Here is a 27431-nt window from a genome sequence, read left to right on the forward strand (position 1 = left end):
GAATCTCAAGAAGTCACCTGGCTAGCTACTGATTATTCCAATGTAGACGGGAAGCAGCTGAAGCCAAGAAAGGTTACTGATGCAACCTAAGTCACAGCCAGTGCGTGTGAACTCTTAAAACCCCTGCTGAGATCATATGTTCTTCATTTGGGATTTATAGGGACACAGGAAAGCTATGCCCACTGGTTGTCAGAGAATCTTAATAAATATTGCTATTAGTGGCTGTTGCAAGTAATCTCTACAAATAAACATGATGCTATGTTTGTAAAATGTTAGTAGTTGTGCTATTTCCATCACTGAATTTCTCTATGAAGCCTCAATTCTATCACAATGTCACTCGCTTTGTATAGTATGGGTATGTTTAATTCACATGGATGTATCTTTTGTTGGGAGGATGGGGAGAGAAAAGAAGACCACTTCTCTACCATCCGATGAAATGGCATTGTCCCTGCATGTTAGACAATTCCACACCCTAAATGTGGCAGCCTGCAGTGAGGTTATTGAGGCTGCCACAGCTCACCTAGTAGTTTCCACTGCAGTCCTACCTAGACCTGGGGGAAGAGGTAATCCCACAGGGAGGGGAAAAGAGATCAGGAGGGCATGTATCCTGCAAGGAAAGAATAAAACTGACAGCATGCCAGCGAGCAACTTTGCTTTCCACTGTGTGCTGGGAATTAGAGATAACATGCCACAGCAAGTAATAAAGTGCATTGAGGTATGTTGTTTTCCCTAATCAGGTTGGAGCAACATTTTGGAAGGTGTTATGTTTAATTATTAACACAAACAGAAGCTTCCTGAGATGGACAACTCTTTTACACAGGGGATCGCATTTTTCCTCTTCTGACATTCAAGATGAAAAAGCCCGATATTTAAATTAAAAGGTCATCATATTTTAAAAATAAAAATAAAACTTCTCTTCTGTATTAGAGGAGACAAATGTAGACTCGAGCCTTCTTAAATCCCGTAGTTTATCTGGTATTCCAGGTGCATGGACTTAAATCTTGACGTTTATAGGAAATGCTTTTCACAACCTTTACCAGGCACTGTTGTTTGTCACATTTTTAGCTGTTTCTGATGTCTCACCTAGAAATGGCATTTTCTGAAAGCTGTGATTTGGAGTAACCATGTGAAAATGAAAAGAGTGTTTACTTTCAGCATCAACAACCTATAATCATTTGTGTAGCACCTAAGCACTTAATACAATAGGTTTACTTGGACTTGCTTTTTAAACAAAATCCACCTTTAAAAATGTAAAGGTGTTACATTAAGACAGATGGAAAGTGGTTTAAACAATAAGAATAAAGAGCAATTGTGATAAAAAATTCTCTTAAGCAACACTGTTCTCTCAGAAAACCACTATCCCAAGCCTAAAGAATGAATGAAGTAATAATCATTATTATTGTAATGAGTAAGCATTCCCCTCAAATGTACTCATTCATTATATATTTGTGAGTACCTGTTGTGTTTCAGGCACCATTCTGGGCACCAGGAATACGAGGAAGGCCAAGCCAGGCATCTCTGGCTAATAGAACTTACAGTGCTGGTGATGGGTTTAGGCTGCTTGGCAGTTACAGTGGAGAAAGGATAGGATTTTCAGGTGCACGTGGAAGCATCACTCACCCAGGTCTGGGGACTTAGGGAAGGCATCTTGGAAGGAGCAGTATCTTAGAGGAACCCTGCGGGGTGAGTAAGAATTATGCTGGAGAAGATCGGAGGGGTAAGGGAATGTTACAAGCCGAAGGACCAGTACAGTTGGAGACACAGAGTCAGGAATAAATGAAGGGAAGGGGTAAGAGTGCCCAGCATGTCTGTAAGGAAAGGGAGAGTCAGGACAGATCATGCAGGCTGGAAAGTTATGTTCATTGTTTATTCTTCATCTTGAGAATGGTGAGGTGCTTTGGGAGGGTTTTCCACATAATCAGATTTGCAGCCTCATCACACTGCCTGCAGGGAGACTGACTTGCAAGGAGAGCAGGACATGAATCAGGGATACCAGCTAGCTGACTGTTGCTGGGATTCAGATGATGTGATGGTGGGTAGTGAGAAAAGAGTAGTAAGCGTGGGGAAAAAGAGAGGACAGACTGGAGAGTTCTAGGAGGTGAGGTCAAAAGGGCCCTGTGACCACTTAGATTTGGGGAAGTGAAGAAAGGGAGTAGGCAGGGCTGAGACTTAGGATTTGGCCTTGGACGACTGGGTAGACCATTCCCTGAGCTGGGATCCCAAGAGAAGTGAGTTTAGGACACAAAACATTGTGATGATTTGTCTCCATTGAGTCTCAGATATCCAAATAGCTAAGTAGACCATTAAATATACAGACATGAAACTCAAGGGAGATCTGGGCTGGGCTGGGCTGGAGATGGTTTGGACTGGTCAGTGTATACATCCTGTAAAGTCATGTAAATTGATGGTATTTCTCAGAGAGAATGTAGAGTAGGAAAATAAGGTGGCCCTGATAGAAAACTCCATGGAACCCCAACATTTAATGTTTGGGGAGTAAAAAAAATGATCTAGGAGTAAGAAGGACCCTCAAAAACTAAGAAGTGTTCAAAAAATAAGAGGTCAACCAGAAATGTGTAGCATTATGGAAGCCAAGGCAAGAGACTGTTGCTCAGCTGGAGGCAAAATTGCTCGCGTGGTCAAATGCAGACACATCAAATAAGACAAGGAATGAGAAAACGATCAGGAATAAGAAGTGCCCTTTTGATTACGTTTATGCTATTATGTAGATTCTTCAGTTACCTGTGAAGCCAGTATGCAGTCAGCAGGGTGTAAGTTAAGATGCTCTGGATGCAGGTAGTAAAAAGGTTAAAGAGACTAAAACAATAAGCAAATTCAGAAAGTCCACAGGCTAATAATTTTTGTATGTTTGTCCTCCGAGGTATCCCAAATGCCTTCAACAATCTTAGAGTTTGTTGGTGCTCATTTCATATTTATTGCGTGAAAGAATGAAACTCACATAATAAAGTCCATTGGTAGGGCAGCTTCAGGGCTGGTTCATTCATCAGCTGTATACCATGGCTAATGGATGCCATCCTCTGGCTGTAACTCCTCATGGTGACAAGATGGCTGCAGTAATTCCTGCATCACATGCATATACCACAGTGTACAGGGAACAAACGAAGGCTATATCTTCTTGGCATCTTGATGATAGCATGAAAATTTTGCACCAAAGGTTTTTCAGGATTGCCCTCATGTCTCATAGATGAAAATTTGGGCAGATAACCACCAGATATTTTTCCCCTAATTTTGACAAATGTTTCCATAAACTTAAAGTATTACAAGTACAGTCAACTCCCTGAGTGCTGCTGCATAATGTAAATTCATATTGGAATATCCACCATGAAACCACCCTTTCTAACTGCTTACCTGGACCCCTCCTGTGAACTCATGGCAGGGCAGGGTACCTGGGGCATGGTGGGCATCACTGCCTCATCCACGTGTCCCCTGCCTTCCAATGCTTTATTACTCCCCAGTCACTGACATGCATTGACCTTTATAACTAGAAAGCCAGCCAAACTTTGGGAGTCTAGTAGCTGATGAAGGAAAAGCTGGAAATAGCTTAGAAAAAGGTTCCAGATTTCATACTTTTGCCCCAGACTTGTGTAAAGTTAGACAAGTCAATGGGGCATGCCACCCCATTAATAATGTCCAAAAGGACAGTACTCTTGTAGGAGTCCTGAGCCAGGGATTCCAGTTCTGGCTCCCTCGTGTTCTGTCTATGGAAGATACAGGGCATCTTTTCATCTCTCTAGACTCTGCTTTCTGATTGAATAAAACCCCAGGACCCCAGCAAGGCCATGCTTTCCTTTGATCCCCTCTCGCTATTCCCAGGCCCAAGCCTGGCTTGATTGAAGGCAGTCTGTTACCAACCGGGTGATCCTCCTAGAGTCTCTGGGAATCATTCCATCCTCCCATGGAATGATGAACTCTTCAACTCCATTCTGGCCCTTGCCTGTCATCTCATAAAAGACATAATCGCATTTGGGCTTAAAGGACATCATCCAATGTGGGAAGTTAGGTCACCACCTGCTTAAAGCAGGTACTCCATCAAGGTTAGCTATGGTCTCCACCAGCCACCTGCTCTCCCTGCTCTTCTGCTTTCCTTTGATACTTTTCTCAAGCCCTCTTCACAATCCCCACCCCACCCCACTTCTGCTCAGGTAGAACCGAGATCCACTGAAGGCTCAGGACTCCTCCAAGGGCCACGTCTGCCTCTGTAGTTCTGTCTCACTGTTCTCAGGGCTCCCACTGTCCATGTGTGCCCTGGAGCTCATCCCTCATCCCAGCACTCCAGGTTTCCCACAACTGCCATTTCTCTAATAGGACTACAGTACACTGAGCCAGACACTCGTTATGGTGGAGATCAGTGTAGCAGCATCATTTTAACCTCTCTGTTCCAGAAATGGATTGACTTTTGCATACATGTTAGTCCCATGCTTGTGATTTTTCAAGTCTACCTTCAACGGTAACAGAAATGTTCTGTCATCTGCGTCGACCAATGCAGTAGCCTCTAGCTATGTGTGGTGGTGGAGCACTTAAAACGTGGTTACTCTGATTGAGGAACTGCTTTGTGAATTTTATTCAATTTTAATGAATTTGAATACCACTACATGTGTCTAGTGAATGCCCTATTTGGGAGCCCAGCTTAGAGAAACAGAGCTGTGCAAATTTTGAAATGGCCATCCCCTATAATTTCCCTCCCCCAACTCTAGCCACCTTTTTTTTTTTTTAGATAGAGTTTCATTCTTGTTGTCCAGGCTGGAGTGCAATGGTGCAATCTGGGCTCGCTGCAACCACTACCTCCGAGGTTCAATCAATTCTCCTGCCTCAGCCTCCCAAGTAGCTGGGATTACAGGCATGTGCCAACACACCCAGCTAATTTTTGTATTTTTAGTGGAGATGGGGTTTCATCACGTTGGCAAGGCTGGTCTTGAACTCCTGACCTTAGATGATCTGCTCACCTCGGCCTCCGAAAGTGCTAGGATTACAGGTGTGAGCCACCGCGCCCAGCCAACTCTAGCCTTTTCTAAAATCTTGAATGCTAGGCTCAGTTGGGCTACCCTATTAATGATGAAAGAGGCCCCTTGCACAATGATTGATTCTGTGAGATTCAGACTATCATATGCCGTAAGAGAGAAACTGTGACATTGTGTTCATTTTCTATTCAATCTGTGCCCCATTTGCATTTTTTATATCAAAATGCCCAGAAATAGCAAGATGGTAACTCCTCTTTCAGCTACAAACCTTGGAGTCAGAGTCATTATTTGGAAATAGTGGTCAGAGCCCTGATAGTTCATGAGGATACATCATCTGAGAACCAATGCACTTGGCGTGCAGACTGCTGAGGAGGCATAACCATACCTGGGAGACAGGCACCACACAATTCCATGTAATGAGGCGCTCAGGTTACCAGGAGGCTGAAGGCAGGGGAAGCAACCCAGACTCCACATGAGCCATGGTTTATTGACCATGAGATGCAGTCAGCGGCAGCAGATACTAATAAATTCAGCAGGAAACAGCTCCAGGGAAGTGCAGCTGAAACAAGCTACCCGGGGTCAATGTCTTTGCCACTCTAGTGATGGAAAGTCATTGCATCTCACCTATTTAATGTTTTAGGCAAAGGCTTCTCAGCAAGAGGAAAAGCCTATTAAAATCAAAATAGGATATTAAACTCAGAACAATAACCACAATAACAAAAAGCAAGAAGATCCTTTGAGTACAAAAACAGGTACCATTTCATTCCATGTGTGAAAATATCCACTCCAAGTAACAGAGAATCAGTTAAATTCTGAGAGTGAAAATAAATTTTGCACAGCTTTTCAAGGTAGTTGGATTCAGAAGGATTTTGTGAGATGCCTGCATGAGACAGAAAAGAACATCACGGCTCTTGCAAGATTGTTCTTGCATATATACTCGTCAGAATAATCCAAAGACTTGGCTGCAGGTAGGGGTAAAAAACTGAAAGATGCTCTGACTTGTGGATTCTGAAAATACAGGTTCCCTGGTCCTACAGACCCCTACAGCGTCTGCCTCAAATCCTGACAGTGCACAGAGACTTTTAAACACGTACACACACACACAAAATGACTTTTCCTCACTTGGAAAAGTCCAGAAATGCCAAATAGCTAATGTATTCGGTTGGTGCAAATATAATTGCAGCTTTAATTAAAAGTCATGACAAAAATTGCAATTACTTTTGCACTGACTTAGTTTTTTGTTTTTTGTTTTTTTTCCAGGTAAGACTCTCAAGTCTTTTTAACCGCCCAAGCATCAAATTATAGTAACACTCATTAGTAAATAGGCAACATTTAATAAGAATATATTGCTTTCTATGCTCTACATTTAAAATTCTTTAAAATGACAACTATGGCACCATGTAATCACACCAACTCCCTAAACTCAGGCAAACTGGAGAAAATATCTCCAACAGAGATCGACAAATGCCACAGAAACATTTCCAGTTTCTTAGGCTTAGAGCTTTTAATCCATCGAGGAAATCCTTAATCCTTAAATAAATTATTACTTAATTAACTGTTATTCAACACGTCATTTTACATTATTTTACTGACTATCAGGGCAATTGGTAGCTTCGCTTACAGTGATCTAAAAGGTCATTGGGATTAACGGAAGCTTTTTCAAAGCTCTGCATCTTGTTGCTAAAACGACACCTCTCTGAGATACAAAACAATGGCTATGCCCCTTAATGAGTGGATTTTTTTTTCTAGTCACATAGAAAACATATATCAATGTCAAAAAAGTACATAAGACGAAGTCTCTGTTTCAGCCTCACTAATGTTAGGACCACTAACACCAGAATGACACTTGTGTGGGAAGCACCTTAGACTTTCCATTTGAGATGCACAAAGGGCATGTCTGGGAAGCTAAAATGGGAACACAGAATTTGCTGAACAGCAGCTCTTGTCTCAGAGAGAAAAGGCAATTAGCAAATGCTTGCGTTAGGCTCCTCTTCCGTGTCTTCACAAGGATAATTATTTGCTTTAACATAAGGTGGCTCGACTTTTTTATTTTGCTAACTATAGCCATAGGTGATCATCAGTAAATGAAAATGTGTTTGAATTTTTGCAAGCAGGCATGTGTAAACTCAACACATTTGCGTTACCAAAAAAGATACAGTGTAGCTAATTCTTCTTGTCATTTTTAGTCTAAAATTGTCACATGGCACTTCACTTACATAATGTTTCTTTACAATGGAAGCATAAATGTCGTCATGGTTTCATGATGTTCATTATCCTCTGCTACAAGGACTAACAGTTAAGAGAGTTTGAGTTTTGTTAATGACAAGTACATGTCTTATTTATAAAGGATTCTATATTGTTCTTGCCATCCTTAAGGAATTAAAATTTCCAAATAAGTCATTTTAAGTTAAATCACATTCTCTCTCTCTCTCTCTCTCTTTCTTTCTCTCTCTCTCTCTCACCATATAGTACTAGTTCAGCATCTACTGAGCTAGGGACTTCACACAAGTTATTTAACTTCCTAATGTTCACTTTTCTCTAAACAATAAGAGTGATTTTGGTACTAACTTCATAGGATGGATGAGTGGAAAGAAGGAAAGGAAGGAAGGGAGGGAGGAAGGAAGGAAGGAAGGAAGGAAGGAAGGAAGGAAGGAAGGAAGGAAGGAAGGAAGGAAGGAAGGAAGGAAAGAAGGAGTAAACACAGCCTGGCACATAGTAAGTTCTCTGAAATATTGTTTCAGAGGTTGTTATTATTACTATCATATATAAAAAGTCCAACATAATGCTGGACACCGAATATGCTCCAGCAATGTTTCTTTCTCCTTTCATTTCTTCCTCCCTGTCTCTCTACTGTGTATAGAGGCTTTTTGTGCAGAGCACAGATTTCTAGATCTATGTGAAAACTTTACTTACAAGTTTTTAAAAAGTAAAAATATAAAATTTTATTTAGCCAACAATAAAGCAGAAATTCATTCATTTACTTTCTAGTTCTTGCTGTAATAGGTCTAAACAGTACGTCAGACAAGAAAAAGAAAACCTGAATATAAAATGTTGTGCTGTGTTAGCTCATCTGATATTTCAGGATGATTTGCAAGTTTGGGTGGGGGCGCTTTTTCTCGTCTCTTCCAGCCCTAGAGAATACTTTGAGCTGCAAGGAAGTCAGGCATCATCCAACACAGTCCTTTTCTTTTCAAGGAGCAGACACTAAGGTTCCCAGAAGTTAAGTGGCTTGTTGCAACCTAGTGATGGCCAGGATGATAACAGGGCTCTCCCTGTGCTCTGATAAAAGGGCTCCTTTCCACTGCAGCTGCCCTTCACCCCACCTGTCTCTCCTGAGAATAAATTAGAGCCACTCATCAGCACACCTCTGTTAACTGAGGTTAGCAGGCCCCCCAGGAGAGCTTGGTTTCTAACACCATCCTTTCTATCACCTGTCAATGCCTCCTTCAATTTCTTTTTACCTGAGGTGGAAAAAGCATTCTCTTCCCTTGAGTCTCCAGACTGTTAAGGATTTGAGGGGCCCTCTATTAGCACTCTTCTTCTGTCTCTGAGTTTCTGAACCATGTGAGAAATAAGACAAATGGGAGATCAAAGTAGGGGATCTCCTTTATCACTGGCAAAAGCTGGGCTGGAGGAAGTCATTGATGGGTCTGATCATGCTCCTCCCCCAGCCTTGACCTCGAATCAACCCCCCAACTGGGAAAGTCTGAATCTGGAATCAACATGGGTCCAGGGCAGGAGGGAAAGGATGGATTGGCTCCCACAGTGGAGACACAGGGGCCAGTGCTTATACCCAGCAAGAGGCAGCAGTGGAGAGGGGCAAGAGGGTAAGCAAGCATCAGGAGCCGTGGGGAAAATGTCTCCGAGTAGAAACCAGAGGAATGAGGAATGGGTTTCCCCTCTAACCAAACTATTATTGTTTGAATGCAACACGGCAGCATGCAATTGTTTTTGTATTTTTAAAAATAAGTGTAAGCATCTTGCAGGGGGAAAAAAGTGAATGATCATTAAGTTCTACATCATGCCAGATTCACTTCAGAGCTTTGCCAACCTGCACACATATTTCATTTTCATGTCATTGTAATCCACATATGCATACTGTCCTCCATTCCTGCTTTTGTAGTTGACATTATTTCAAACACAATTTCATGCATCCACATGACTCACATGGTCATTTCATTTGCATTTCTCTAATTCCTAGCAAGGTTTTGCACTTTACAAGTAGCACCGGGGACTTGATTTTTTATTTACCAGAACAAATACTGTTCCTACTTGGAAGAGTTTGTTCTTTTATTAGTTCTGTGTAGCACATATGTTTCCATTGTGCTGCTTTTGTTCTTCTATCTGGTGTACAGAATTTCCTTTTGCAAATTAAAAATCAAAAAGTTTTATGAGGAAGTCAGAACTATCCATCTGACTTCCCTCTTGAACAACCCGAATATATATATATATATATATATATATATTTGTTTCTACTATTTTTCCTGCTTTTTTATTCTGGTTTTAAAATTTTATTTTCAGTTTTTGGATCTGTATGAAATGTATTGCCATATTGGTTCAATATATAGATATAAAGCAATTCTTCATAGTCATATTCAATGGTTATTTATTAAATAAGGATTTCTTAGCTCACTAGAGATACATTTTAAACATGGGTTTTCAAAAATATAAACCATAATTCATATCATAGAAAATCAGATTTAGTGGTGAGCTTACATTCATTAATGTACTTTTGTTTTTCAGAATTAGAGTTGACACTTCTAAAAATCCTAAACTCCAGAGGGTCCTGAACCCTGAGCCTTTTCAGAACAAAATGTCCTTCCTTCATACAATATTTTACCAGATACGGTGGCTCATGCCTGTAATTTCAGCACTTTGGGAGACCGAGGCAGGAGGATCACTTGAGCCCAGGAGTTCAAGACCAGCCTTGGCAACATAGCAAGAACCCATCTCTAAAAAAAAAAAAAAGAAAAATTAGCCAGGCATGGTAGTGTGCACCTGTAGTCCCAGCTACTTGGGAGGCTGAAGTGGGAGGATCACTTGAACCTAGGAGGTAGAGTCTGCACCTCCAGCCTGGGTGATGGAGCAAGACCCTGAGTGCAAGACACTGTCTGTTTGTCTATCTGTCTGTTTCTCTCTCGTTCTCTCTCTCTCTCTCGCTCTCTCTCTCTATATATATATGTGTATATACACACACACACACAGACATGCACACACATATATGTATGTATGTATATGTGTGTGTGTGTGTGTATATATACACGTATCAGATTTTTATATCTATTTTTAAATAGAAACTTTTGTTACATGAGAGCCTGAAAGAATTCCTGTCACCCATTCTCCATAGTGACAGTCATCTATAAAAAACAACTTCAGTTAACCATGAGCTTTGAGAAAATGTAATTGAGCAGAAGTTGATATTGATCACCCCCAAACCAGGGAGTGTCCCTAAAGCAAAACAAAGAACAATAACGTAGCAACAAACCGTTCTTTTAAGCCATTTGGACAAGATCCATTTGAGGTGTTTGACTCACGCCTCACTTATGGGAGGAGAGGCAGGCTGGGGTGTGGGTAAGCTCCAGGGCCCTGGCAGCAGCCTACTGGGCAGTTGTTTCTATGAGTTTCTATGAGTATCATAATGAGCTAACAGCAAACCTCTGGCTTCTCCGTGAGGTCGTTGTGGGGGGTTGGAGGTTTCTGATACATGATGCACGTTGTCATCAACAGATGTTTGTCTATTGAAAGATTTTGTTCACTCTCTCTGATTTGGTGTTAACTTTGACTCTCCTAACATCTTTGTTTCTTATGCTTCACCAGAAAAGGAGAGTAAGGCTGGCACAATCTTGGTGGCCAGTTCTGTATCTTAGATCCATTGCTTTCTATGTCTCATGATTTAAAATTTATGACATTGACCTACACTGACGTCTGCATACTATTCTCTGCTGCTTCTGTAACCTGCTTCTACCTTGTTAGACATGTCTGCCTCTGAAACACATTTTTCTTTTCCACTTCTGCTCTCTCCAGCCCCATTGTCCTTTGTGCCAAATTCATATTCATGATCCACGGTTAGACAATGCAACCTCCTGCTTCCTCATACACTCTGTCCCATGTTAGCCACACAGCCAGCATTTCCTGTCCTAAACCTCATCAGGATGAGGCACAATTACATTGCAGTTTCTCTTGGCTCCTTGACTCTTTATCCTTAATTCAGTGTTTTCTCAAAGTGTGGAACCCTGACCAACAAAAGGAGCACTAACATCACCCAAGGACTTGTTAGATGTGCACATTCTTGAGTCTCACCCAGAAACTACTAGGTCAGAAACTCTGGGGGTGGAGCCCAGCAATCTGTGTTTTAATAGCTTCCAGCGGGTTGCTATGCCAGCTACAGTTTGAGAACCACTGCCTTAACCCATGTCTTGTCCTGCCTTCTTTCTTCCTGCTGTGTGCATTTTACTAATTCTAGTAGGAAGCAGTTCATGATTGGAGGTTATTGCGTACCATTTTTCAAAGCCATTATCACAGATAACTTTAGAAGGTTATGTAAAACATCAGCATAATTTCCAACACTCAGTGAACACTGTCTCATCCACACTAACAAGATGGTGATGACCTAGCTAGATGGGGATACAAAAAATGCTTAAGCCTCACCTTAGTCGGGCAAGTTGCATTCTTCCTGGGGAGGTTTTTTTTAATAATATGAATTTTTAAATGCTGGTAAAGATGCTAATAAACATTATCGGTAGGCTGGACGCAGTGGCTCACACCTGTAATCCCAGCACTTTGGGAGGCCGAGGTGGGTGGATCGCTTGAGTCCAGGAGTTCCAGACCAGGCTGGGCAACATGGCGAAACCCTGTCTCTACAAAAAATATAAAAATTAGTGGGGCACGGTGGTGTGGGCCTGTGGTCCCAGCTATTCTTGGGGCTGAGGTGAGAGTATCACTGGAGCCTGGGAGATGGAAGCTGCAGTGAGCCATGTTCATGCCACTGCACTCCAGCCTGGGCAACAGAGTGAGACCCTGTCTCAAACAAACAGCAACAACAATAACAACAACAAAAAACCCAGTACTGATAAATACTAGCAGGACATGGAGAGACTAGTCTTCAAATTCATAACACTTGGAATTACCAAGCATTAGGAATTCCCAGATCATTCCTTAGCTTAATGATGGGTATATACAGTCCATTACATTAATGTTTCGTGTGTGTGTGTGTGTGTTTGAAAATGTCATAATAAAAAATTTAAAATATTACTTAAAAGTGGCAGTATTATTCCATCCTTAAATAAATCCAAGTCAAATAGTTTTTACTTTTGTTGCTACCCACCTTGGTCATAAATGATATTAATAATGAATTTGTACTTATTGAATGATTTTCATTTATTTCTACTAGCTACATATATACATATATGGATGGATGGGTGGTTGATTGATAGGTAGGTAGATAGGTATAGATAGATAGATAGATAGATAGATAGATAGATAGATAGATAGATAGATAGATAGATAGAGACAGACAGAACATGGTTGTCAATATTAATGTTGAAGAAATTGCCAAAAGCAAAACAATGTGTATGGTCTGTACATTTCTTCTAATTGTGTAAATTGGAAAATCCTTTAATAAAACAATTTCACAAGATTCATGTATGTGTCACTCGACATTGGAATAGTAATACATGAAAATTTCATTTACTGGAAGTTATCCTAATGGGGGAGAATTCTAATTGCAGAAAAATTGCATGTAGGATGATGGTCCTCATTGCATTTTTTTTTCATAATAGCATAAATCTATCCCTTTGTGACCAACCAAATGGGAGCTAGCCAAGTAAATATCGATACATAATCATCCAGTAGAATCATTAAGATGATCGTTCTGTTTATAATAGTATGGGGGAAGAAAGACACAAAATTTGGCTCACAGTAGGATTACAATCTTGAAAAATATGTGCAAAAAGAGGAAACTGTTTCTGTTAGGTAGGGTGGTGATATGATCAGCGTCTTACACCTTCTTCTCCTGTTTTTACTTTTTCAAAGGAAATGTATATTTAGCAATTATAACAATGGAATTCCCAAGATTATTTCCTCTCCAAAGTGGTTTGGGCCTTTGTGATTTGACAACATTACTTTTAATCTATAGAGAGCCCAATTTTTCAAGAGTTAATATGTCCCAAGAGGAGCAAGCAATATTGCTTCTCTGTTACCGGCAAAGCCCAGGATTCATGGAGAGAGTCTACAGTCATCCGACTGCAGTTGCATCTCTTTTTTCTAATGTTGCTTCTCTGGTACTTTTAACTATTAAAATGTATGGCAATCATTCGATTGCATCCTTCTCCCAAAGAAGCAGAACTTGGCAAGAGCCCTGAGACCTCTGTCCCCTCTGGTTGTCTCATCCAGGACTTTTATTATACTCGGAACATCAAGAATCAAAGTGGTTTCCTAGAGATGTGTTAGGCTGAATGGCAGCTGCATCATTATTCCACCAACTGGGAAATTGAAACAGAGCTACTTCCCACGGCATCTGTTTGAACATGCTACATAAAGGCACGTTAAGAAGACTGGGGAGCATCCATGGTGGGATAGCAACATACTGACGCTTAGCCCTTCCCATCCCAGAGACTTCCAGTTCATCTGTGTGGTTTCCATTGCATGGGCTTACAGTCTGCACTGCTTTTGCTTTCTTATTAATGAGTAATCATCATATTATTGATCCCAATTATAATAACTTTTACTACCATTTTGGGCATAGAAAAAAGCTGAATTTAAAAAAGAAAAAAAAACACACACACACTCTTCAAATGCTAGTGCTTTTACACTGTCAGCTTCAGATGGTTTTTTTTTTTTTTTTTTGGCATTCATTATATTTTTTCTATGCTTATAGAAGATTCAGGTCAAACACCATATGCCCTTGAATCATATGCTATTTCCGGCCTTTTGATTTGTTGATTACTCTGTTAAACAGATATTCACTGGACCGACTCTAATGGGGGGTGGACCATGGAGGGATTCGGTGCCACTGTAGATCACTGATATATAAAATTAAACTAGAGGTGGAACATAGCAAAAGGAAAGGATTATTTACCCAAGAATCACCTTGGAGTCACTTCACTGTTTCTTTTCTACGAGTCGTCATCTTGCTTCTGGTTTTAAGTCAGGTAATTGCTCTGCTGCTTTCTGTGTTTCTGACTCGGCAGAACTTAGTCTTTCATCTGGTGTTTATTCATCTCGATGGAACAGCTTTCAGTCCTCTTTAAAAATTAATTTGACTTTAATGTCTAGTTATCTAAGACTCCCCTGGGCTAGGATGAAATCACACGGGGGGGAATTTTGATTTGACAAACGGCCATTGTATGGGAGCCTTTGATCCTGCACCGTGGTCCTTGTTTTGCTGAGCTTTAAGCAACATCAAAGTTTACGCTACGCGGCATGATTGGTGGTCGATGCCGGGAGAATTCTGGCACTTCCCAGCGTCCCTGGGTGGCCGCAGCCTGTTAGGTGCAGATGAGAGCTGTCCTAAGCCTTTACCCGAGTAGAGAAATTGGACGAGGGTGGAGGCCAACAGAAGAGGGGATGAGTTTTTCCTAGGACCTTGGTGCCTGTTGAGTGACGTGAAGCCCTTTGCTCCCTCAAGTGGGAATTCCCAATCCTGGTCTTCCAATCCCTGAGGCCTGCTGAGTTTTTTCCCAAGTTTTTAGAAATTATGAGAAAAAAAAAAATTGTTAATTTACTTTTTATTTTTAAAAATACATAGAAAATGGCCAGGCACGGTGGCTCACGCCTGTAATCCCAGCACTTTGGGAGGCCCAGGGGGGCAGATCACCTGAGGTGGGGAGTTTGAGATCAGCCTGACCAACATGGAGAAACCCTGTCTCTACTAAAGATACAAAATTAGCCGGGTGTGGTGGTGCGTGCCTGTAATCCCAGCTACTCCGGAGGCTGAGGCAGGAGAATTGTTTGAACCTGGGAGGCAAAGGTTGCAGTGAGCCAAGATCATGCCATTGCACTCCAGCCTGGGCAATAAGAGTGAAACTCTGTCTCAAAAAAAACAAAAACAAAAACAAAAACAAAACAAAACAAAAAAAAACAGAAAATGTGATGGATTCACGGATTCAGGTTAGAAAGACAGAAAGAAAACAGGCAAAATGCTGAAGACCATTGGAAATTGTTGCCCTGATGATTAGACAACATATCTCTAACGATCAAATAAATGTCTTAAAAGCGAAAGAACAGATGTTGGTTTTAGAGGCTGACCTTGATAGAGATTGTTCAGCAGCATCTAGACTCAGCAGGCAGTAAGTGTCACTCCTTCTTGAAAGGCAGACCTAGTCTAACTCTGCAATCTCCTTTTCTCTCTGACAGATGGAGAACTTTCCATATCCAATGAAGAGGACTCCCTAGAAAATGGGCAGTCCCTGAGCTCCAGCCAGCTGTCTCTGCCTGCGCTGTCCGAAATGGAGCCAGTCCCAATGCCCCGGGATCCCTGCTCATATGAGGTGCTCCAACCGTCAGACATCATGGATGGGCCAGGTAATGCCCCTGGCAGGATTGTAGAGCAGGTCCCGGACACCAAGTCCAGGGATCTTTAGCCTGGCTGGACTTGGAATTCTATTTTGGACTATCCTGAGCATAAGGATCTGGAAATTTAGTAAAACAGATTAGCTTTTAGTACATACTGTGTATTTTTTAAAATGGAATATATTTACACTTATTATTCTACAGTGTTTAAAAAACTCTTTATTACCTTCATCTCTTTAAAGAAGATATGGCTTATTTTTGTAACATTAATGATTTAAAATATTATTATTTTGTTTTTTAACACTCATTTCTGTTAAGATAAAGCTGAGGAATCCTACATTTCTATATGATACATATGTAATTCTTCTGTTTGAAAGGTCCTTTAGTCTTCATCCCAGTATGCCAGATAATACTTGTATCAATTTACTGGATATAGTCAATTAATTTAATTATCAATTAAATTGTATATAATTTACTGATTGAATTGTATCCTGCCAATAGCTGATTTTTGATGCCATCTGACTGTCATCTCCTTCTTTGGTCCAAAGGTGGCTTGAGTGGCCAATACTCATTTTCTCAGAAGGTTTGCAGAGTGGTCCTAATTTGCCCCAAAATAGGTCCCTCCTGACAGCCAGGGAGCAGTGGTACTTGTTGTCAGGAGATGAGCCTGGGAGGAGGAACCTCTTGCAATATCCAGCATATAGGTAGAAGGCATTTCTCCTCATCATGTGCAAAATCCACATCCACAGGCAGTCACGTGGGAGGGTGGGAGGGATGGGGTTTCACAGGGTTAATTCCCATGCTTCGCCGTGGGACCTGGCGAGTCACTGCTCCATCACTGTGTGCCGCATTGATAATAATAGTTTCCCTGAGACAGGAGAATATAGTGCTCATGAGGAATTTGTGCAGGGCTTTGGTGCCGCATAGAACACCTGATCAGGGAGGAGGAAGGAGGTTGGGGAGGGGGGGAGTCCCTTACAGGCTTTCTCACTGAGGCTGTGGCGGGAGGTGAGAGGAGATGCAGCGGAGTTACACCCTCCTACCCCAGGGAGGGTTTCCCAGTGAAAGCTGTGCATTTAAAAAAATAATCCAGGCATCCTTGGGACATTGAAGTCAGATGGATTTGATTGTTATAGTAAACATCTGTCATTCCAGCAAAATCACAGAGCTTCACTCTGTCATCAGCCAAGCTACCTGCATGGTAGGAAGGTGTGTGCCACCTTCATGAAAGACACCTTCATGAATGACAGCTCTTCATGAAAGCCAGTCAGGGGTTCCCCCATGAAGGAAAGGAAGAGACGGGTCCAATGCAGTGCAAAGAGAAATGGAGGAATTGACAAAAGAAAACTAACATTGTGGTGAGCAAGAAGAGAGAGGAAAGTGGAAGATTAAAAGGTGGACTTAAAGCATGTTCTGCCTCGTCAAAGTTTACAGGAGCTGGCAGGGGCAGGATGCTGTTGCTAAAACTACAGAATTTGGGTTGAGAGGCTGCTGCTCAGCGCGGGGCACTCCAGAACGTGGAGGAGCAGCCGTCCAGCGCCTGGGGGTGCAGCCTGTGTGGTGTCAGCATTCCAGGCTGTCATCTGTACCCAGTGTTGCAGATCTGAGAGCAGAGACAGAGCGGACCCAGGGGACAAAACTGAGCCCCTCCACTTGTTTGAACCCACTCCCTCTTGCCCCTCAGCAAAGGGCAAGCAGGCCCCAGCGAGGGTGCTGGCATTCGGTTCTGGTTTGGTTTAGAGGGGCTCTGCACCCTGGGCCTTCTGCACTGGCCACCCTGGTGATTCCTACTATGCTCCATGAGTCGCATCTTAGAGCATGTGTAGGATTTGTATGACCAATGCTGAGTTTGAAATGGTGAAGTGTTTGATGGTTTGAGAAAACCTCCTCCTCTTTCTCCCTGTTGCTCTTCCTGCCTCCACCCTCTCCTTTCCTCTGCCTCCTCTATCTCTTTTCCTCTGCCTCCTCTATCTCTTTTCCTCTGCCTCCTCTATCTGTCCCTCCTGCTTCCCTGGATTTCTGGTGTCCTTGCTGTAGCTCTCTACACATGCGTGGCGGCCTGAAGCATCAGTGCTCTGCTGTGTTGCCAACCCGAGTCCCTGTCCTGTGTTCTCCGCTGGCCCCACCTGCACTGCGTTTGTGTAATGTCTCCTGTGTATCATGTGGTTGTCCCCTCAGTGTCTGAAGAGAGTCCCTCTGCCAGTGAATCTGGAGTCCTCCTGTCCCAAGATCCTTCAGCCAAACCAGTCCTGCTACTGCCCCCCAAAAAACCTGCTGCTTTCCCTGGAGACCATGAAGAGACCCCAGTGAAGCAGCTGCCCCTTCTCAAGCAGCCCCCGGCCCTGCCTCCCAAACCCACTACCAGGATTGCCAACCACTTAACAGGTGAGTGCAGACGTCTTCTGGGGCAAGCAGTCCCTCCTTCCCTTCAAGGGATTTTCTTTTTCTCTTGTTCTTTTAACTGAGGCCTGAAGGCAGCTCTCTGGGGAGGTTGCCCTGTGGGATGTTTGGGTGTTTCTGTGTGTGTCTTGATATCTGCAGTCATGACCAGGGTTTGTGTTTTTGTGTCAAGCAGCATTTGATATCCACCTACCAGCCCTATGCCAAGAGCTTTCAGTCATGTGTATCTGTAAATGTGTACATTGTATTTAAGTGACTGATTCAAGATTGTTTGCTCATCTAGGTGAAGTCGATTCAATGTCAACATTTTTGCAAAGATGAAGAATAGTGCCTTCTTCATATGAGTTTGTCAAGGTTTTAAATTTTTTGTCTTTAAGTTATTGACCTGAAGCCCAGTGTATTTCTCCTATTAAAATTCATGTCAGTTCTGTTCTCTTAGGGGAAAAAAAAAAAGACAATCTGCAAATTATGTGGTAAATACTTTTAAAAGAAGAGTAAGCTTAGCAATGTTGTCCTAAAATGATTGCACGCATACTTTGCAGTGTTTTTGAAGTGTTACTTAATGAATGTATCCGCAGGTATTAAATTGAGCACTCAGTGAAACTGTACTTCACTGCACTTTGGCACATGAATTAGATACCACTTTGCGATTTAAGGCTGTGGTATAATCAGAGATTAAAAGATTTCAGAGGGTCATTTCTCCAACTTTGATAGTAGTTTCACCTGATGCTGACTGACTGCCTTTTTAAAAAGTGTTCGGGATTTTGACAAATAATACCTAGGTCATCACTATACCATTTGGTAACATGTAATGGGGGCGGAATTAGGGAAAAATATTCACCTATCTTATAGGAAAAACACTGAGGTTCCAGAAAAATAAGTGACTTCCAGGGCTGACAGGAATTCTGTAATAGGGGCACAATCGATGCTATGTTTCTCAACTCCGAGTTTGGCTAATGTTGTTTCCATAGCAGGCTGTCTTTCACGTGATACTGAGTTCTATAAGAGTCCATCTTAGACATAAGCTCATGTCAAACTAATCTATTAATGTATATGTCCATCCATGTCCGATGTGTATGACTTGAAAGAGCAAATTTCCATCTAACGGAACCGTCTAACACATCAATAACACTTTAGTCCGGTGTCCAAAAATTGAAATTCACAGAAAACTACAAAGGAGAAAAGGTCCCATAGGTCTGCTTCTAGGGAATATCCACTGTCCATCTGTCTGTCTATTGAATAAAAATTGAATGTTGCTGTACGTATTGTTTTGTCACCTGCTTTTTGCACTTGATGATGTGTTGTAAAGTGATTTTCATGTTAGTAAGTACTCCACGACATGATTTTATTAGCTGCTTGGATGGATCAGGGTTTACTTGACTGACCCCTTAAGGCTTTTCCATCTTCCTTATCGTTAAACCACAACAGCAAACAACTGCAACAGCCTGCATATGTCTTCATAAGCTGTTCTGAGTTTTCTTTAATTTGTTTCTAAAATAAGAACTGTTGAGTCAAAGATTATGCACCCTTTAAGGCTTTGATGTCAAATTTCCCTTAAGAAAGATTAAACATTGTACAAAATAAGCCCCACATTAATACATATTTATTCAGCATATCTACAATAGGCGGAATGCTGTAATAAGTATCAAAGTAGATAGGAATATATAACAGTTTAATGCAGCTGTCCCCAACCTTTTTGGCACCAAGGACCAGTTTTGTGGAAGACCATTTTTCTACCGAACGGAGGTGGAGTGGAGAGATTAGTTCGGGATGATTCAAGTGCATTACATTTATTGTGCACTTTATTTCTATTATTATTACGTTATAATATATAATTAAATCATTATGCAGCTCACCATAATATAGAATCTGTGGGAGCCCTGAGCTTGTTTTCCTGCAACTAGACAGTCCCATGTAAGGGTGGTGGGAGACAGTGACAGATCGTCAGGCAGTAGATTTTCTTTTTTTTTTTTTTTTTTTTTGGACAGGGTTTTCCTTTGTTTCCCAGGCTGCAGGGCAGTGGGGCAATCTCAGCTAACTGCAACCTCCACTAACTGCAACCTCCGCCTCCCGGGTTCACGCCATTCTCTGGCCTCAGCCTCCCAAGTAGCTGGGACTACAGGTGCCCGCCACCTCGCCCGGCTAGTTTTTTGTATTTCTTAGTAGAGACGGGGTTTCACCGTGTTAGCCAGGATGGTCTCGATCTCCTGACCTCGTGATCCGCCCGCCTCGGCCTCCCAAAGTGCTGGGATTACAGGCTTGAGCCACCGCGCCCGGCCTGTAGATTTTCATAAGGAACAGGCAACCTGGATTCCTCGAATGTGCAGTTCACAATAGGGTTCGCGCTCATCTAATGCTGCTGCTGATTTGACAGGGGGCGGAGCTCAGGAGGTAATGGGGAGCAATGGGGAGTGACTGTAAATACAAATGAAGCTTCGCTCACTCACCAGCCCCTTACCTCCTGCTGTGCGGCCCGGTTCCTAATAGGCCACAGACCAGTACAGGTTCGTGGCCTGGGTGGTTGGGGACCCCTGGTTTAATGAATGCATATATATACATAGAGAGTACTAACATAACTACTGTTAGCAGTAACACTTGCAGTTCAATGCAGTCTGATAAAGAGAAGTCTGAAGCTTGAACTGACTTTTCAAGCATGAATGGCATTTATAGAAAGTGAGGGAAGAGTATTCCAGGAAAGAAGACCCCAGACAAAGCCTCAGAGGTGGCAATATTTTGGGTCGTTGAAGAGTTGGCTGAACAGGGGTGGAAGCTTCATTCTGAGGTATACTGAGAGACGGGACCCACTAGAAAAAGGCATAAAAAGATTTAGATTTTAATCCCTACGCAGTGAAAAGACTTTGGAGGTTTTTGAGCAGAGGAGTGATTTGATGAAAACTAACCTTTAAGAGATCTTCTTGTATCACCATGTAGAATGAGCAGAAAGGTTAAAGGCCTATCAGGGAAGCCACCACCGAGGCCAGCTCTGGGCCACATACTCCAAAGTCAGATCAGTTAAATGGACTGATCTGAGCCAGGGAGAATATTGTAGTGGCTTCTCCAATCATTGAAATGTGAGCTAACAAGCATCTGACTGATTATCAGTGAGAAGAGAGAGAGCAGACCAGTAGATACGACATTGCAAAAAGAAGAGTCAGCAGAATTTCTTAACTAACAACACCTCTCATTTATCTAGTTATCTCATTAATGGAGGCAAACTTGAGTTTCAACTATGAGCCCAGGAGCTCAGGTAGCCTGGTATCTACAGGGTTTTTTACATGTGAGAGACCGAAGATATCTCAATTGGCCCCATCTCTCTGGCTTCCCTGGTCCTTTCCTGAGAGAGTAGACTCTATTATCTATATACTTCACCTCTATACAGCTTGGATCAAATGAATAAAAATACACAAAAAGCTAATATCCTTACTCTGTAGTACCTGGTAACCTCTTAAACATGATAAAGCAAGACAGGTAGAGAAATTTGTGGACTGCAAATCTAGTGCTATCCTTTTGGGCTTAAACTCAATTAGACTTGCTTAATTTTTATAAGTGAGCAATCAGTCATAATGAATCTGCAGCACCGTGAGGTAGCTACATTAACCCTGTTCTGTTACTAATTGCTCCGAAGACATCTGGGCCATGTCAGAGGGAATTAATAAACTAAGAATTCTAGAACTGTAAATTGAGACTCATGAGTTTTAGTCTGTTCTCAGTGTCTGCTGCTCTGTTGACATGTTTGAAAGGAAACACAGGACAATTGAAAGACACCAGGCGTGACTAATGGGGAGTGACAGTGGCTAATGGTCTGGTAGAATGCTGGAGGAAATGCGAGCCTGAACTAGAACTACTTCCAAGTTCACAGCCAGGGAAAGTCATGCAGAAATACCTCTACTGTGGCATTTGCTTCCGCTTTATCAGGAAAACGTAATTAATTTGGAGAGTATTTGTCTTACAAATTTGTTCTGTTCATCAGCCAGGCGGAGAGAAGTTCTCTCACTCTCCCTGTCTGTCTTGCTTCGTTTCTTGTTAACATCTCCTTCCATCTCACCTCCTCCAACATCAGCTATGCAACAGCATGTGATACGGGGCCAGGAGTTGTTGGGCATCCATTTCCTTTGTTTCTAGAAGTACAGTGTCCGACAGAGCTTGTCGTGTAATGAATGTGATCTGAAGTGAAATGCATCCTTCTTGGAATCCTTGCAGTGATGGATGACCCCAAAAGGGTGATGAAGGCAAAAGCCACTGTCTCCTACCTCTCTAAGTCATCATCGATCACTTATCCGTGGCATCCTGGCTTCAGAAGTCAGATGTTCAATGCCGCACAAATAACCTATGCCTTCTGCATAAGGTACCTGTGGCAGGTGCCCCGGCATGCCAGTTGAATGAAGGATAAATCAATTTAGTTGGACTTCACAGTCAGATGTTCACATTTGGGTAATAATAATGGCAGTTAGCCTTTTTTGAGAACTTTACCACATACTCTTTGATACTGTTATCATTATTACCTCTTTTCACAGATGAACGTGAAATTTGGAGAAATTAAAGGACTTGATCATAGTTACTTAGCTAGTAAGTGACAGATAAGCATGAACCTATTTTGTTTGACTCCAGAATCCTCATTTATAACCATTTGTTTATACTGTCTCCACCAAGATTCCCTCCCCCACCCTCCCCCCCTTTTTTTTTCTTTTCTGTTTTTGAGACAGAGTCTCACTGTGTCTTCCAGTCTGGAGTGCAGTAGCACAATCACAGCTCACTGCAGCCTCCACCTCCCAGGCACAAGCGATCCTCCCACCCTAGCCTCCTGAGTAGCTAGAACTACAGGCACATGCCACCACGCCTGGCTAATTTTTGTATTTTTTGTAGAGAAGGAATTTCACCAAGTTGCCCAGGCTGGTCTGGAACTCCTGGGCTCAAGTGATCCGCCCACCTCTGTCTCCCAAAGTGCTGGGATTACAGGAATGAGCCACTTTACCCGGCCTATTCCCAAATCTTAAAAAACCATCAGCTTTCTTTGTGTTTTAGCTTTGTATGTTTTAATCTGCTTAAGAAGTTAGAAAATCTGCTCCTTTGTTTTTATAAGTTGTATTATTCTGCTTGGGCTGCCACAACAAAAGAATGTAGATTGGGTAGTTTACACAGCAGAAATGTATTTTTCTTAGTTCTGGAGGCTGGAAAGTCCAAGATCAAGGTCCGTAGGGTTCGGTTTCTAGTGACATCTCTTTTGCTGTCTGTAGACAGCTGCCTTCTCGCTATGTTCTCACATAACAGGGAGGGAGAAAGAGATCTCTGATATCTCTTCTTTTTTTTTTTTTAACAGTTTCTGCTCGCCCAGGCTGGAGTGCAGTGGCATGATCTCAGCTGACTGCAACCTCCGCCTCCTGGGTTCAAGCGATTCTCCTGCCTCAGCCTCCCGAGTAGCTGGGATTACAGGCTTGTGCCACCACGCTCAGCTAATTTTCGTATCTTTTTTCAATAGAGGTGGGATTTCACCATGTTGGCCAGGCTGGTCTTGAACTCCTGGCCTGAAGTGTTCTGCCCGCCTCAACCTCCCAAAATGCTGGGATTGCAGGCTTGAGCCACCGAGCCCGGCCTGATGTCTTTTCTTATAAGGACATTAATCTTATCATATTAGGGTTCCATCTTCATGACCTCATTTGACCTTGATTACTTCCTTACTCCAAATACAGTCACATTGAGGGTGAGGGTTTCAACAGATGAATTTAGGGGGTGGGGGGACACAACAGCGTGACTCAAGGACAAAAATTATCTAGTTCTTCAAAAATTAGTCATATACTCAAGGCACTTGGTTATAAAGAGGAGGATCTGAGTTCAGTTGGGTCGGGTTTCAAAGAACAGACCCAAAGGAGACAGTTTATGTAAGAGTCAGGAGGCGGGGCAAACCACGTGGGAAACATCTGACCACATTAGAGATGACTGACACTTCAGCAAAGAAAGGAAACTGCGGCTTATCCTTAAAAACAAGTGATAATACACACCTACCCAGGACTTATTTGCACAGTGGTTAGAATTCAAAACACAAGGAAACTTAATATATTCTCAGAGCTTAGTTGTCTGCTCGTTTCAATATTACCAAAGTATTTGCTACCACAACTTTGCCTGACAAATGGTGTCCATGCCCTGTGTTATTTTCAGCTCCAGCATGTGTACCTGTGTCGTGAGGATCCTGTCTCCATGCTTGACCAATATTCCTGTTATAGCCATCTCTTTAGTTTTGTGGGCATTTTCACTGTTCTACAGTCACATGCTGCTGCGTAATTTCACTATGTGTCTCTGTTTTTCTCTGATGCTCTCTCACCCCCATTGATCCCCACATTCCCCACCCTCCACGTCCTCCTCTCCAACCCTCCAGAATCACCTGGCTACTTCTGCCTCTGCCCCTGCCTTCCTTCCCAGTAATCCCAGCGCAGTAAAACCAAAGATTAGACCACTGTGAATTTGGACTTTATGCCTTTAAATGGAAAAAAATGAAGTTTGCATAGAAGTCTCAGAGGTTTAAAGTTTACACTCTCTTGGTAACTGATACGTTGAAGGTGTTCTGTGTTCTTTCTGAGATGGTCAGTCAAGTGCGGCCATAAGGTTTATTATAATCACAGGCCCTAGAGACGGGAGAAACAGCTCACCACACAGGGTGCGTGGGGAAGCCTCAGGGTGGTCAGGAGGCAGAAAGCAAGGAGAGGGGAAAGCTGAGGCCAGAGCCATTGTTGGGGTTTCTGCAGAAAGGCAAAGCAGGGCAGACTGAACACTTTAGGAATGGCTAGTTTGCATAGTGTCAGCAGGCTCCAAGCTATACTAGCTGCCAGGTACCTGGCCATGGGATGATTAAGGCAGAGGAATAATGCATCCTGGGGTGGACAGGCCTGATAGAGGAAGTCTGGCTCTGGACTGGTTCATTTGCATATCAGAGGGCTGCTCCTGGCTTGGCCCTTGCTAACTCTGAGAATTGGCCAGCCCCGGGAGGGACAGTCTCCCCAGCCAGAAAGGTTTTTAAGATGTCAAAACTCATACGAAAAATAAAAAATGGAAACAACACAGAAAGAATGGGGGAGTTAGCTGCGTTTACTTTTTATACTCACTTTTCTACCCATTTCTCCTTGTTTTTCCAGTCTTGTTTCTATTCTCAAAATGCAGATTTTTTTTCTGTAGTGCATACAAGGACTATCTGTTGATTAAAACACTTTTTAAAGGATGCTTTCTGCTCTGATTTCTATAACTTGGGCAAAGATCGTAGCAAAATACCTGTCTTTTTTTTTTTAGCACTGTTAGGTTGGAGATTTAATTCACTCGGCGCTTGTGTTTTTAGTGCCTGCTATGTGCAAGGTGCTCTGCCAGCCCTCATACAATGTACAAAAATGGTTAAGGCCATCAGCGGGAGGAGCTGCAGGCTGTGATAAGCTACAGAAAGTGTTTAATAGGAGGAGATGTAAACATGGCTCTAAAGAAATTCAAGTATAAGAGGTCAAATCCTTTGGGAGGAATCAAGAAAAAGCATTACTGAGGAGGATTTATTTAAGACAAGCCTTAAAGATGAGTAGGATTTTGACAGGTAGGATTGGAGGAGGAGGTTGTTTTTAAACAAGACACAAAGGACACACAGGAACATGGGTACAAGGCTCATTATGTTCAAGAAATAGCAAATAGTCCAGTCAGCAGGGATGTAGGATCCTTGTGGTGTAGTAAGGAAAATTGGGGCTAAAAAGTGGATAGTGGTGAAACTGTGGAGAGCCGTGCATGCCACAAGGAAGGATATAACTTTGTAGGAGGAAGTGAGCATCTTTTGTGCACTTTTTAGCAGCAATTGCTTGATTTCAGCCAAGCATGTCTCCTCAGTGTTCCTGTGAATAAGATGGACAGTAATGCTGTTGGATGGATTTATAACTGGATGTATAAATTAACTGGGGCATATCCAACATCAACATGAAATTGCAAAGGGCACCAAGCTTCCTTCCTCTTGGATTTTTTCTAAACATCCCAGGGGTCAGTTTCATGAGGGCAGGGATTTAATCTGATGTGTTCCCTGCTGAGTCCTTAGCTAATGCAGGGAGAGAAGCCTTGCTGCCGAAGGAGGAGTTTGATGGTCTTTTGCCTGTATCTTCATAGCAGAATACTTGCATTTTAGGGGAGTTAGCAAAATGTTCTCCAGTTCTAAGTTCTGCCGTAAATGAAACCTATTCCCCTGTGTTCTGTAGTGTTTGAAGGAAAAGTGATAACCTAGATGTAAAAGCAACCCCTTCTAAGAGTAGCAGTTAGAACATGACAGTCACCCATATTGGTCAAACTTGTGGTCCAGCCCTAGGTCTTAAGCTGTGCACTAAGAATTTTGAAAGGAAACAGGCATGCTGTTACACACACCAACTACAGACAGACCAGCCATTAACATCATTGTAAATGCAAAACATACGAGTGTGACCTCCAGCAGTGAATAAATACCATCCTGCATCCAAGAGATGCAAGGTAAGAGATGAGCTGCAGCCATCCTTGTTTTTCCTTTAAAGTATTTATGGATCTAGCTTGAACTTACACCGTCACCATGAATATTCTACCTCTTAATAGCTCTGTATATATATATATGGTTTGAGGGAGTGTATGTTGAGATGCAGTCTTACTATGTTGTCCAGCTTGGAGTGCAGTGGCACAATCATAGCTCACTGCATCCTCAAATTCCTGGCTCAAGTGACCACCACACCTCAGCCTCCCAAGTAGCTGGGACTATAGGCATGCACCACTACTCCCGGCTAAGTTTTAAAAAATTTTTTAGAGACAAGGTCTCGCCATGTTGCCCAGGCTGATCTCCAACTCCTGGGCCCAAGCAATCTTCTTGCCTCAGCCTCCCAAGTAACTGGGACTACAGGTGAGATCGGCCACACCCAGCTCAGTATTTTCTTTTATATGATCTCAGTTTACTTTCAAACTTCATATATGTATCTCCTGTTTTGCCTGTTTTGAGAGCAGATGAATGTGTCGATGCTCACCCTGAGGACGTGGTGACTTTGATTCGATTCCCTGTCCTCTTGGATGAATGAATGTTCCTTTCATCTCCCCGTCTCTGCACGTCTCACCCTCCTTTATACCTGTCCTGCAGAAGGCCCAGGCTCAACAGCACAGTGATCAATTGAAGGGCACTCTTCTCTTCCGGTCTCCCTAGGAGCAGCAGCACCAGTTCATGGCTGCAGACGTAAACAATATGTGCTTTTATATAGGTGATTTATTATTTCTTACAAAATACTTATAGATCCTCTCAACAGGTGTTTGTTCCATGATTAGAAGGACATCTACCATTTTCACTCTTTGAGAGCAGTGCCCTGGGCTGGGTGCAGTGGCTCACACCTGTAATCCAGCACTTTGGAAGGCCGAGGTGGGCAGATCACAAGGTCCAGAGATCGAGACCTTCCTGGCCAGCGTAGTGAAACCCCATCTCTACTAAAAATACAAAAATTAGCTGGGCATGGTGGCGCATGCCTGTAGTCCCAGCTACTCAGGAGGCTGAGGCAGGAGAATTGCTTGAACCCAGGAGGTGTAGGTTGCAGT

The 27431-nt window shown here is 42.6% G+C and overlaps 1 protein-coding gene across 1 annotated transcript in view; it reads left to right on the forward strand.

The window, feature by feature from the left end:
- PHACTR1 (phosphatase and actin regulator 1) overlaps nucleotides 1-27431 on the forward strand; it is a 552716-nt gene that overhangs the window by 467816 nt on the left and 57469 nt on the right. The window contains 2 exon segments of the mRNA XM_011989667.1: nucleotides 15330-15497; nucleotides 17664-17870. Coding sequence (XP_011845057.1) covers nucleotides 15330-15497; nucleotides 17664-17870 — 375 coding nt within the window.

The sequence above is a fragment of the Mandrillus leucophaeus genome, unplaced genomic scaffold (assembly GCF_000951045.1).
Source record: "Mandrillus leucophaeus isolate KB7577 unplaced genomic scaffold, Mleu.le_1.0 Scaffold36, whole genome shotgun sequence".
NCBI lineage: Eukaryota > Metazoa > Chordata > Mammalia > Primates > Cercopithecidae > Mandrillus > Mandrillus leucophaeus.